This window comes from Lolium perenne, chromosome 3, assembly GCF_019359855.2.
Source record: "Lolium perenne isolate Kyuss_39 chromosome 3, Kyuss_2.0, whole genome shotgun sequence".
In the NCBI taxonomy this organism is placed as follows: domain Eukaryota; kingdom Viridiplantae; phylum Streptophyta; class Magnoliopsida; order Poales; family Poaceae; genus Lolium; species Lolium perenne.
Window position 1 is genome coordinate 290676021 of NC_067246.2, and position 14349 is coordinate 290690369.

At 46.5% G+C, this 14349-nt stretch overlaps 1 protein-coding gene across 1 annotated transcript; it reads left to right on the forward strand.

The window, feature by feature from the left end:
• Positions 1-6289: 6289 nt before the first annotated feature.
• On the forward strand, positions 6290-12169 carry LOC127345200 (UDP-glucuronate:xylan alpha-glucuronosyltransferase 1). The gene is made up of 5 exons (XM_051371642.2): positions 6290-6522; positions 7032-7199; positions 9197-9397; positions 9520-10157; positions 10702-12169. The coding sequence occupies exons 2-5, from the start codon at positions 7159-7161 to the stop codon at positions 11727-11729; spliced, it is 1908 nt and encodes a 635-aa protein (XP_051227602.1). The 5' UTR covers positions 6290-6522; positions 7032-7158; the 3' UTR covers positions 11730-12169.
• Positions 12170-14349: the final 2180 nt, after the last annotated feature.

The window sequence follows — 14349 nt, forward strand, 5'->3', positions numbered from 1 at the left end:
ACGCGTACGTGTCACGCGCGACGGTGCGAGAGCCCGTGAGCTGTCGCGTACGGAGCACCCGGCCGGCCCGAGTCTGGCAGCTTCCGGGCAACGGCTCCGTTAATTGCCATGACCATGAGCAAGGTGAATCCTCTCTCCGGTACGGAAATCACGTAACCTAGTAGTAGTAGTTAGGAAAAATCACGGTTCCGTTCTTCCCCAACTCCATCCGGCCTCCGTGAATACACACATTCGTGATCAATCTTGGGTAGTACAATACAATGTGCGACCAGACCAGGAATGTGAAATCAATGAGTACTCGCCGGCCGCGCGCACCGATCCAAAACCAAATCGACCGTCCAATGGAAAACCATGCATGCATGGAAAATTTGGCACGGACCAGTACTACCACCGGTACGGTACGGCCAGCCTTCTTTTCTGATGGAGGTGACACCTATTTCTTTTCACTTGACAAATGAGTGAAGGAAAAAAATTGTAGAGGCAGTGAATGCATTGGGCCTAGCTAATCCGAGTCATGGGGCGCTCTCCGACACATCCAGCTCGATCCGACAGCTAGCGAGACACTCACTCTGCGATCGCCACATTTCCAGGCCCCTCCTCATTGATCATGTCCGCGATTTTCCTATGGGTCGATAGTGAGAAAAACTGGAGCAATTAATTTCCATCTTCCATCTACCGCCCTCCTACCCCTTTCATTCTCCATGAGCGACAGCGCGTGAAATGCAGATGAGGCACACCATGATGGCCACATTTCTTCTCCCTCCAGCATGGAACGTCGGTGGAGGCCTTGCTTAGAGCATCTCCACCAGCACGCCCCACAGCGGCCCCGATAGCGATTTGAAGTCCAGGAACAAAAATTGGTTCACACCGGCGCGTCCCAAACGGTGCTGGCTAGTTTCTGAGCGCAATAGAGGCGTCGCCAACCCCGTGCCGTCCCCTTAGCCAAAGGCGCGAATTAGGCGCGCCGGCGCCTCGCGAGGCGAAATTTTTTGGGCGTGGGAGCCGCATGTCAGCCCCACATCCCAAAATTCGATGCCAGCGGGGAGTGGCGGGGCTGGCGCGTCAGCGGAACATTCAATTTTAACCTAACCGTCGCCTACCTCGCGACGGAAGTTATTGGCGCGCAGCGGCGGTGCAGTTTCCGCAGACGCGCAGCGAACCGCCCCGTCGTGCCTAGCCCTCCGTGCCGGTGTTAATGAGCGCCACCGCCCCCCTCCCCCCCGCTTCCCTCCGGCCTATAAAAAGGGCGCTCTCGCATCGTCCCTCCCACACAAACCCTAGCGCCTCTCTCCCCAACCCTAGCCGCCACCATCTGAAGAGACGACGCCATGTCTGGTAGAGGCCGAGGTCGCAGCCGTGGTCGTGGTCGTAGCAGAGCTGCACGGTCATCGTCGCCTGCGATGTCGTCGTCTTCATCGTCAGACCTGTAGGAGGAGGAGCGGCAAGTGTTGTTCGAGTTTGTCGTCGTCCTCAGGGGCGACCCACTCGGCATCTAGAGGCTGCCGGACAAGTTTGCCGACTTCATCGCCGGCAACGAGTCGTCCTCTCTGCATCTACGGGAGGCTACCTGCGGCTGCTGCCGGTGGATTGTGGACGTGATCCGCGACGCGCGCGGCAAGATGTACCTCCACATCGGCTGGGAGAAGTTCGTGCGCTACCACCACCTCGAAGCCGGCTTCGTGCTCACGTTCTCCTATCTTGGTGAGGGGATATGAATGTCAAAGTGTTCGAAGAGACGCGTTGCCGCCGACACTACCACGACGACAGTGCCGAGGAGGACGATGACTGAGTGTTCTTTCTTCGCAGCGAAAATATGCACGCATGTTTTTGGATGTTCTTCCTTGAAAGAACCAACAGGGTACCGTCACCAGCTGGATTTTCCAGTTTGAGTGATTGAGAGTGCCTGAGAGTGTTCTTTCTTGGCAGCGAACACACGAAACCTACGATGCCAACACTAGTTAGGTTTTATTATTTTGCAATATTTTATATTTATGTCAACCATGGTTCAAACTATGTATTAGTTTGTGAAAACAATGTTCCAAATTACGTCTTCGTGTAAACCATGTTCGTAATTATGTATTAGTTTGTGAAAACCATGTTCCAAATTATGTCTTCGTGTAAACCATGTTCTTAATTATATATTAGTTTGTGGAATTTTTTTTCTCTTTATTCCAATTTCTATGCATTTATTTGAGATTTTAATTTAAATCATCTATCGGGACCACCGGTTTGGGGCGCCGGTGTGGGAACAGCACCCCAAATAAAAGATACAGTGCCGGCGTCCCCAATACGGAAGTGCCGATGTCTCTACCGACGACTATTTGGAGGCCGCCACTGAAGATGCTCTTATGTACACCTGACACAAATCTATTCCGCTAATTGTAACTTCGGAAATTAGACAGGAGGGGGAGCTACTAGATGTCTGTCAGTCTCGATGCACAGTCCCAATTAGATTCAGCAAAAGGAACAGTGGTCACATTTTCGTACGCGCGCGTTGAATAGCAAGGGGCCAAATTAAGGGCCCGGCCGGCATAGACGCATTGTTCAACTGCAGATCTAGCTAGGAAAACCAAACAGTGCCCGACTTTTTTAGGTCAAACAGTTCCTACTGTGTACTAGCTAGCTGAAAAAGTTCATCTACAACGGTATTTCTACATGCCCCTACATAGATAGATAGATCCATGCATGGGAAGGTTCCTAATGCTGCCCATTACGCTTTAGGTTAGATTATGCGTTCACTCCACCATGGGCACTTCACGGAAGCTGCTTTAAGGCATCAGCCATGCCTTCACACGGTATATATCGTTTCTCCACTAAAATAATGGAACCTGCGCTGTGCGCTGTGACCACCAAAGACGTCAAGCTGATCTCTAGTCAAAGTAGGTCAAACCACACAGCTTCATAAGCTAATTCACCCACTTGCGCGTTCATCATATCCACTGCACTGCACCTTGCGGATATTCACGGTGGAAAAGGCTGCGATTTCTACTCCTAATATTCTTCTTTTTTTCGATAAAGAGTGTTTGGTTACTCAAAAGTTTTACTCCGACTCTTCGAAACCTCGTATGAGTGTTCAATGAGAAATCGTGTGTGGATGTGAAACTGAAACTAATAGTAGGTCTTAGTATGTTTGCGGATATAATAGAGAAGCTTCAATTTCTAAGTCCACTGAAGAATCATTTTGTTCCCCATTTGATGTCTCAACTAGGAATGTAACAAGGAATGCAATCGGATTTAGGGCGAACCGAATTATGACCGGTTGTAGATTCAAGTGCGGATATTATAGACTACAAATTCAGAACAAAGACGAATAGGAAATAACATTAATCACATTGGTAGTACACACATCGGTTGATCAACAAACCATACAACAGTTTTTTCTTTGATAAATGAGTTTAACAAAACAAAGTCACCTTATCGCCACCCTCCACCTTCTTATGTTACTTACCCTAGATAGCCCTCCCCTAGACCTACCTCGTCCTCCTCTACACGCCGAACAACAGGGAAAGTCTCCCACATGGAGTCTACAAAACAAGCCTTGAGTGCGGTGTTTTTTTATAATTAAGAAAAAACACGATGAACACACAATTAAATAGTTGAAAATAGTTTATACCATAACTAAGATAAATCGACCTGAAAAAAAACGGCTCAGGTGAGCACATCCTCCTACATAAACAAAATGAAATTCAACATTTTTTAAAACATTTTAGCACAGGTGAAAGATTGAGATGTCGCCTAGAGGGAGCGTTAGTATACGTTTTAGAAACAGTTAAGTATTTGGCTTGAATAAATTTGAAGTTAAACTAAATGTTTAGGTTCCAAACACAAATCATAAATATGCTAGGCACAACAAAGTGTACCAAACCAAATAACTTAATGTTAACAAGATATACCACAAGTGATAAAACCCATATGAGAAAATGTGCGACTTCAAGCATAAAGGTAATCACGAGGAAATAAACTCAGGTATATAAATAACCGACACACGTGTGGGGACGAAGATGTATCTCGATGTTCACTTCCTCTTTGGAGAGACACATCTCCCATGAAGCCCCACCCCCCCCCCTCCCCGCCCCGAACACTAGAAAAATCTTATCTTCTTATGCGAGCACTTCCATGAAGTTAGAGCTCCTTCTCTTATGGTTAGCTTTTCCTCCACCCCGGAGTAGGCAAGCTTCACAACCTCTTCACAAAATCCCACGAAAGAGGAGTCTGTGCCTCTGTACAGTCTCGCACAAAGAGATCACCGCGGCACCAACCACTAAGCCAACTAAGAGGGGAACCCTCCAAGACTAACAATCTCATGGGACCTCACTTGACGAATAAACCTAAAGAGCTCAAGTCAATGCAATGTATGGAAATAAAGAACACAAGAAATGCGCAAGTTCCATCACCAATAATTAGCAGATGCTACGGAGATATAGGCTGTGAAGAAGAAGAACAATGAGGGAGATCAATAAAATACTTCAAGATCCAGGTCCAAAGCTTTCCTTCACATCGAAGAGAGATTGATTGGTGAAAATGTAGATATAGATTGCCTCCCTCTTTTCACAAAAATATGTGAAACGGATGTCAACGGTCAAGCTTTTGAAGATCAACAATGAAGGGAGACCCGAGCCAAAAGCTTCTGTCTCTCTTAGGAAGAAAACCTCATTTTATAGGGAAATTAAAAATCTACCCGTTATGTTTAGATCTAGAGCTATTTGGAATTTGGTACATAATTTTGGGGGGATTGGAATATTCCATGGAAAATTCGAGTAGAACCCATACCAAACCAAAAGCTATTGGTTCGGTGCAGAATCTTTTCAGATTCTTATTGGAAAATTACATCAGGCTAAGAATTTATCTGAAATTCCGAGCTAAATCCGGAATGCTAAAACTGCGAAACGACGCACATGGCAAACATGACATCTTTTGCATATAGACTCCATTTTTATGAACTTGGGTATGTTTTCAAGCTAACAACAACATCTAAGTCCTTATACAGAGAAACATCAAATACCAAAAAAATAGGTTGAAGCCACAAATCAAAAGGTACAAATATTCTAGAAAAAAAGAGCCGAGACAAAACCTTCAACGCAAAAAACATGATAATTTTTCATATGAACTTCATTTTTAGGAACCTGAGCTTGTTTAAAGACAACAACAAGATCTAAATACCCACTTAATAAAACCATGTGGTAACATAAGAGGGAGATGTAAAGTACTCCCTCCGTTCGCTTTTTTTTTTTACATTCTACAAACTTTAAGACCAAATAGCAAGTCATTTAATACTACTAGTTTGATGTCAACAACCAATCTAAGCTACATTAAAATTAAATACCAATATAGAGAGTAGGACTACTTCGTTTTCAATGTTGTTGTTGATTATAAAAGGTAAAATGTAGAATAAAAATTTAGCCCAAGATGTAGATTAAATCAGAACATAGGGAGTATGTAAGGGTTTAAGCTCCCTACAAAGAATGACATATGCACATAGTCTTTCCATAAAAAGATCGATTTGTCATTTGCCCTGTGTAAAAAGAAAAAAAGTTGGTTAAAAATAAGGCTTTTTTGAGACATGTTTTTTTTACATCCACCACAAAAATATATGTTTTGCGAAATTGTACGAACGCACAAAGATTGTCGAGATTTACATGAAAAAAAAATTGTTAGAACTTTTTGACAGTTTAAATATGTTTTTTTGTGTGGAGAGAGCATATGCATATACTTACTGAATTTTGAAATTTTATGACATTAATTTGTTGCCAAAGACGCATAATATGTCATCTATTCAGGAAAAATAGAAACATGTAAAAGACACAAACATGAACCACGTCAAAATATTTGGATATTTTTTAATTTCTGAAACATTTTTTTTTAATTTCACACCTAGTTAGGGATGACAGATACACATTTGAAGTTTCCAGAAGAATTTAATTATCACTAAGCTCTAACACTAGATATACTAGTACTGTTTTTCATTTCCCATATCCGCGGCTCATAAAAGGTAGCATGTTTTTAACTACCATGTTTCCGTACACATCTTTGGTACACAATTATTCCCATAATAATCTCTAACGCAAGTATATCTGTAGATCGTTTTAGCCGGTTTCCTTTTTTCCCCACACGTCATGATTATCTCCTCTTTTATAGGCGGCCTAACAATTCTGCCCTAATCAATCTGGGTCCCTCCCTCCCCGGAAGATTTGGCCCTTGCCGTGCACGACGGAGCGTACCCGAGGAACGGCAAAGACTGCGTTTTTCGGGATAAATTGCCGCGCTCGCGTCTCCCCACTCTCATCTTGCTTAACCAGCTCTCGCTTACCACTTTTCTGCGCTAAGCTTCCTCTAGTAACATTTTTCCCTTCTCTCTCTCTCTATAAAACTCTGCCGCTGCTTCCCCTCTTCCGTGAGAGCTTTGCAGAGAGAGGCAGCCGGAGCCACACAAACAAAGCCACCGCCCGCCACCGACTAGCGGTTCTTCCTGCCGTTCTTGTTCTTGCCATTGCTGCAGCCGCTTCCTTCACCGCTCCGCTCCGGGTACGCGGCCTTCCTCCCCTTCCTGCCACATCCGTGGGTTCCCCTTCTTGTGCTGCCCGTTCTTGGCTTACTTCGTCTCTGGCTGGATGCGGTTTTCCTGCGGGTGCTGCCTGATCTGTTCTGGCTCATCGGGGTTCGTTCCCCGGTGGCCGTGCGCCGGCACCATTTGCTCGATTTGGACTCTGGGTTCTTGCTCGCTCCCCGAGCAGCAGATTTGCTCTTTTCTCTTTACCTTTTCTTCTAATACTTTTGTTTCCATGGTGCCTTGATTTGGAGGTGTCAGATTTGGTTTGCGACCTTATTTTGCATTGCTCTCCGATTTTTACGGATTTTTCTACTGCTCTCATTTTCTCCCCCTTTGCACTGTTCATCACCACAACTGTTCACATGCTTGGCTATCCATCTGTTTCTCCCCTTCTTGTGTGGCATTGGGGGCGTTTCCTTGCCTGGATGAACCTCAATCTCACACGAATCCTCCCTTGCTCGGTGTTCCGAATTTCCGATTTCAGATGAGAAGCAGCGCAACCAGGGCGGCGACAGCGCGGTGGGCCTGAGGCTGGACGCTGGAGAGGCAGGCAGCTAGCTAGCCCAGGAGGAGTCTTGAGGCAGAACTGACAGCGAAAGAGAGCCGCCCTCATGGGTTCCTTGGAGGCGCGGTACCGGCCGGCCGGAGCAGCGTAAGATCTCCTCCCTCCCCAAACACCATCTCGATCCAAACAAAAAAAACTACTCTTTCCTTTTTCTATGCGCTGTGCAGTACCTGCTTTTAAGCTGGTTGTGCTTGAGGAGATGCGGCTCGCGTGCTAATCCATCTGCAGATGTGCCCTTTGTCATGTGCCGCCATGTGCTAATTAAGCTATCTTCTGTGGCGTTGGTGGAGGAGGGTGGCGGTGGCGTGATGCTGCCATATCATGATATATAATCTCGTGCCCTGTACCGCCTTGTGCCCTGCACAAGATGCCGTTCTTTCCTTTTGGCTGCCGTTCGTTCATCATATGCCCTTCCTTAACTTCCCTGATCTTCTAGGTGGTGTGGTTGTTGGTTCATGTGCCTTTATGGTATATATCCACCTATCCATGATCCATCCATATGCGCACCACTTCCGGTTGCAGATGCAGCAAAGATATGATCTCCCTTGCTTTGCTTTGATGATAATTGTGTTGGAACTACTCTGAATTCGTTAGGTTTATTTACCTATCTCAGTATCTCTTCTTACTGATCCGGGTTGGCTTTACAATTCCGGGGACGGTTTTGATCCCATATTTAGCTACCCTGTAACAATTCCGGTAAACTGGTTTTGCTGTTATGGTGGAACCAGGTGTCGGTGGCCATGTGTTTCTCACTGCAAAATTGTTTGACCCCAAAGACCGCTCCTTGTAACCAAAATGATATTAATTCCATCCTGAGGTATTAGCTCCATGTGCAGTCCGCAGTGGGCACTACCACCAGGCTTGGCACGTTGAGTAGCAGGATAGCCCGCCCCAGTAGAGTTTCTTCGTGTCTGTGTGGCCCAAGAGTGACAAATGGGGACCATAGCGTGTAGGAAATGGCCAGGTTTTGCTGCGTTTGACTCTTCCGTGCGCGGCGAACGGAGCGAATTCAGCAAATCTTGTCGTCCGGGGTCAGTCTTCTTGATGTTGATGGCATTACCACTAGTACACCATTTTCGTTTCTACGCCTGGGATTATGCAGCTTTTCTCTGCGTGGATTAAGGCATTGAAATTGCTGAGCGTGCTCTCGATTTGACACCAAGAAACATGGGGGGTTAGGTACCGAGAATCTTTGTGATTAGTGGTGCTTTTCCTTTTCTAAAAGATGTGATTAGTGGTGCTTTTCCTTTTCTAAAAGATGGGATTACTAAAGCAGGGGTCCGGAGGTATTGCAGAGTGCGCTTGATTTTCATTTGCTTCATCTTTATTAATTCTCGGTGCGGAGAAACGTGCATCACTTTTGCCACCCTTAGCCTTTTCTCTTCAATTGGCAATTAGCTTTGGTCTGTGATCACTTTCCAATATGAGACACAGTATTTTCTCCTTTTCGAAAGATGTGCGAGTACTTTTAGTGTTGCAAGGCCGGTCCTCTTAACCTTCTGAGCATAAGCCTAATGCAAACTCCAAGAAAAGCAAAACATCATCACCTAGGAAACTACTATCTAAGCTATCCTTGTACTGGTAAGCAATGGGAGAAAGAAAAGGAAGGAACCAGGGCATGCTAGCTTCTAGCCTTTCTTTGTTGTCATCTTGGTACAAAGGTTGTTCCGAAAGTGACATTGGCAAACAAGTTGGGATACTTCTATTTCAGATAAATATATATTAGTAATATAACCTGGTTATTTTTAGAAATCATAATCTTCAGGAGTTATTCTAGATTTCCTTTTTAAAGTCTTTAGACATAGTTTTCCTTTCGGCTTACCTACATTTAGCTTCCAGTGTCTGATGATTGTCTAGCATCTACAAAAGTTAAAAGGGAAAATAAATCATCTTCCTGCATATCAAAATGAAAGCTAAGGATCATAACTCTTACTGCTTTCATGGGGGTAGCAACAAAGATTATTTATAGCACATAATAAGACTCATTTTAGCTTCATTCTGACTTTCTCTTGGCAAGAATTAGTACTTTGATGTTGCAGCATTGAGTTGTTGTCTCTGACTGTTCTCCTCCATTGCTTCTTCAGTGATGACACAGCGAAAAGAAGGACCCAGAAAAGCAAAAGTTTCAAAGAGGTTGAAAAGTTTGATGTATTTGTCCTAGAGAAAAGCTCCGGCTGCAAGTTCAGATCCTTACAACTTCTGCTCTTCGCTATCATGTCTGCTGCATTTCTGACGCTCCTATACACTCCATCTGTGTATGAGCATCAGTTACAGTCCAACTCTCGGTGAGTATTCATACCAAGAAACCTTAACATGACTTTCCAGTGTTCTCTTTTAGGCCTAGCTGGCATTTTACTCCGTATGCTGCATATTACCCTGGAACTGACCATTCTTATATGCTTTTCAGTTTTGTCAATGTTGGATGGATATGGGATAAGACTATCCCTGATCCGCGATATGTATCTTCTATGGATGTCCAGTGGGAGGATGTGTATAAAACTATTGAAAATCTGAATGGTGGTGAGCTGAAGCTCAAGGTCGGGCTCTTAAATTTTAATAGCACTGAGTTCGGTTCTTGGACACAGTTGCTCCCAGAAAGCGAGTTCTCCATCATAAGGCTGGAACATGCTAAGGAAAGCATTACCTGGCAGACTCTCTATCCTGAGTGGATTGATGAGGAGGAAGAATCAGATATTCCATCTTGTCCATCGCTTCCAGAGCCTAATTTTCCAAGAGGCACACACTTTGATGTTATTGCTGTGAAGCTTCCCTGTACCCGAGTTGGGGGGTGGTCAAGAGATGTTGCGCGGTTGCATTTGCAGTTGTCAGCGGCAAAATTGGCCGTGACTGCAGCAAGAGGCAATCGTGGGGTACATGTGATGTTTGTGACTGATTGCTTCCCTCTTCCGAACCTCTTCTCGTGCAAGAATCTGAAGAAACATGAAGGCAATGCTTGGCTATACAAGCCTGACTTGAAGGCATTAAAGGAGAAGCTTAGACTTCCTATTGGATCCTGTGAGCTTGCTGTTCCACTCAAAGCAAAATGTAAGTTGACTGCTGCTTCCAATAGCTTTCCATCTGAATGAACATTCTTTCCATTTAGTTGTTTCTCTGAAGCTTTCTAGTTTAAACACAATTTCACGAGCATGTCTCACCTAAGGGACTCATGGGGCAGTTGAAACATATGTAAATCCCTCCGCATCATCATAGACAAGCATGGCCATCTTTTTTTAGCATAATGTGCTTTCAGTCGAAGCAAAATTCGAGTTGATTTCTGTCTGCATTTCTAAATAGCTTTGCGCATAAATATACTAAGTACCCCCATTATCCAGAGCGCAATGTTTACTATCTGCTTGATTGTCTGAAGTTTTTTCTTATTTGAATTCCCACAATGCTTCCAAGATTTTAGCATCCAAGAGACTTATGGCAGTTACACATGTATAGCAATCTCCTCGCTCTTTGTCATAGACACACATCCAAGCCAACCTTTTGTTGCAAAATTATCAAATTGTACTTCTATATCTTTTAGTGGTTGTCCCTGGATGACTTTGAAATTTCTGATAAATGACACCAATCCTTTGTTTTACAGCAAGGCTTTACTCGGTAGACAGACGCAGAGAAGCATACGCTACCATACTGCATTCAGCAAGTGAGTATGTCTGCGGTGCAATCGCAGCAGCTCAGAGCATTCGTCAAGCAGGATCAACAAGGGACTTTGTTATCCTTGTCGATTCCACCATAAGTGACCACCACCGGAAGGGCCTGGAAGCTGCAGGGTGGAAGGTCAGAATCATCGAGAGGATCCGGAACCCAAAGGCTGAGCGTGATGCTTACAACGAGTGGAACTACAGCAAGTTCCGGCTCTGGCAGCTCACTGATTATGACAAGATCATATTCATAGACGCCGATCTCCTCATCCTGAGAAACATTGATTTCCTGTTTGCGATGCCGGAGATCACTGCAACCGGCAACAATGCAACACTCTTCAACTCCGGCGTCATGGTTATCGAGCCTTCAAACTGCACGTTCCAGCTGCTGATGAACCACATCAACGAGATCACATCCTACAACGGCGGCGACCAGGGTTACCTGAACGAGATATTCACGTGGTGGCACCGGATCCCGAAGCACATGAACTTCCTGAAGCATTTCTGGGAGGGTGATGAAGACGTGGTGAAGGCGAAGAAGACGCAGCTGTTCGGCGCGGACCCACCGCTCCTATACGTGCTTCACTACCTGGGCCGCAAGCCGTGGCTGTGCTTCCGGGACTATGACTGCAACTGGAATGTCCCGATACTGCGGGAGTTTGCCAGCGACGTCGCGCACACCCGGTGGTGGAAGGTGCACGACAAGATGCCCAAGAAGCTGCAGAGCTACTGCCTGCTGAGGTCGAGGCTGAAGGCCGGGCTGGAGTGGGAGCGGCGGCAGGCCGAGAAGGCCAACTTCATCGACGGGCACTTTAAGCGGAACATCACCGACAAGAGGCTCAAGATCTGCTTCGAGAAGTTCTGCTTCTGGGAGAGCATGCTGTGGCATTGGGGTGAGGCCCCCAACTCGACGAAGAAAGCCTTGACGACTCAGGCGCTGCCTAGTACCGCGAAGCTGTCGAGCTCGTGAGATGTGTAGATATCGTCCGAACCCCCGAGAAATTAGTATACCAGATACAGACTCCTCCCAAGCTCCATACATACATAGCAGCAGCTTGTAAAGGTAGCTATGCTCTCTCTCTTAGGCCGTTCCCCAACTACTACACCTTGTGTTTGCCGTCATGCCTCATCGCAGCGCAGCACTCGCTGCTGCTGCTGTTCGCGACGGCTAACGATTTTTTGGTTTGTGGCTAATAATTCGTCAGTATAGGTGGTTTTCCTGGGCAAGAGAATTGTTTGGTCGAGTTATTGTGATGTCACAGTAGCTTAGTATGATGTTTGTGTATGGTGGTTGAACTGTTCCGGGCGGTGGTGATCTTCTGGGGTGATGCAACCAACATTAGATTGCTGACCAGCAGACCACCGCTGCTGCTTTGTTTCGGTATGGAATATGATGATGCTGATTCGCCATCTTTGTTGCTGTAATGAAATTGGATTGGTTGAACTACTCGGCAGGCAATTCACACTATTGGGCAGTTGAGCATGTATAGAAAGTAGTTAGATTGATCTTCCGGATTTGTTTGCTTTATGTGCTTATCTGTCCTAGCATGAAAGAAGCACGGTGTGTGTGTGTGAGCATATGTAATGTACGTACAGGTACAGCGCTACCGAACAACGCAGCAAGCATTGAATTGCCGCGCTGCTTGGTGCAGATGGCGAACACATGGGAGCATGGAGAGCAGAGCTGGGTGAGTGACCTGCCATCTGCCAAAGTGCCAATGAGGAGGAACATGAACACATCATTGCAAGGATCCAATTATTTCGTCGTGCCCCGTTGGGCTGGGTTACTTCCAGCTGGGGTCTTTCAGATTCAGTGGCCGCTGAGTGAGCGGGCGTGCTCGCTTTTCCGACAGCAAACACCACCTAGAAAAGTACAAGCAGGATTAGGCTGTACAAAGCACTGGGGCCTATTTGATATTAAAAAATGCACAAGAAATTTGTAGGATTAAATCCTACAGAAAATATTCTACAAAGGAATTTTCTCTAAGAAAATCTTTGCATAGATTACATAGGAAATCTAATATCCACTCATACTTTTTTTAGAATTCTTTGCTTTTTGTATGAATTTCATTCATATGAATTACATATAAATTTATATAGGATAGGAGTAGGCACAACATTATATTCGTTTATTTTTCCTATTCAAACATTTTGTATCCAACAAATAAGAAAATCCCTTAGTGCATCTTCAGCGGAGGCCCACAAATGGCCAGAGTCTGTGAGAGCATCTCCACTCGTCTCCCCGACGAGACCCTCGAGCGACTTTTTTTCCATCCGGACGGCGTAAATCGGCCCAGTCGCGCCCCCGGTTCCTCGTTTTCGTCCGGATTTGGCCCTTCATCCATCCGGCGAGCCCACGCCATCCCCGGTCCCCCGGGGCGCGCTCGGGGACTCCGGACGAAAGATTTTGGCGCGAAACGTCGTGTGGACCCGCGTAGTCGGCGACAGGAAAACCAAATCCTGTCGATTTTCCCTCCAATTTGCTTGCATATCCCCATTCTCTCCCGCCGAATTTGTCCATTCTCCTCCTCGTCTTCCAGTTCCAGTTCCCGGCGTCGTCTTCTCGTCCACCACCGCTCTTCTCCTCGTCATCTCATCCACCACAATGCCGCCGAAGGCGACGACGAGGAAGCCGCGGGCGAAGAATGAGCGGCCGCCGGGCATGACGAACGCAGAGTGGGCGGCGGACGAGAAACGGCGCGAGGTCGAAACAAGCGGTAGGGTGGAGAGGGTGAAAAAAGCCGCCGCCAAGAGGGCGGCGGCGGCGGCCCAGGACGAACAAGCGAGGAAGATAAGCATGACCATGAGCATGGGCCATGTTCCCGGCGGCGGCGGCGGCGCCATGTTCCCCGGCCAATGGCCGACGCAAGGTACAAGCAGTTCCCCGTCGTCCTTCTCCCCTTCGATGTACTCGCCGTCGCCGCCTGCCATGTTCCAAGAGGGCGCCTACGTCCAACCGTCCAGGTTCACGCCGTCGCCGCTCGAGCTTGACGTCGGCGGCGGCTTCCAGTTCGAGGGTGAAAGATCGAGATGTCGCCTAGAGGGGGGGGGGTGAATAGGCAATTACAAACTCTTGCGGATTTGTCTTGTAAGAATGCGGAATTAAACTATCGTTTAGTTTACAAGCACAAACCCTAAATATGCTAAGCTCAACTAAGTGTAACAATAGCAACTAGAGCTAAGCAAGATAGGCACAAGATATATGTAGCACAAGTGATAGCAAGATATATGTACTTCAAGCACGATGGCTATCACAAGGAAAGAGAGCTCGGGTATAGAAATAACCGAGGCACGCGGAGACGAGGATGTATTCCCGTGTTCCCTTGCTTTGCAACAAGGTACGTCACGTTTGGAGGAGTGGAGGTCCCACGAAGGATTCCCCGCGCCACGAAGGCTCACCCTATTCTCCGAACCACACCCACGAAGGATTATGGCCCTTTCCTTATGGTTAGCTTTTCCTCCGCTCCGGAGATGGCAAGCTCCACAACCACTTCACAAGCTCCACGAAGGAGAAGCCCGGGCCCCTTCACAATCTTCCACGAAGAGATCACCGGGACACCAACCAAGCCAACTAGGAGGTCACCCTCCAA

Coding starts and splice junctions, on each gene's coding strand:
- LOC127345200 (XM_051371642.2), top strand. CDS start 7,159: ATGGGTTCCTTGGAGGCGCGGTACCGGCCGGCCGGAGCAGC. Junction 9,398..9,519: donor CAGTTACAGTCCAACTCTCG/GTGAGTATTCAT, acceptor TATGCTTTTCAG/TTTTGTCAATGTTGGATGGA. Junction 10,158..10,701: donor TGTTCCACTCAAAGCAAAAT/GTAAGTTGACTG, acceptor TTTGTTTTACAG/CAAGGCTTTACTCGGTAGAC.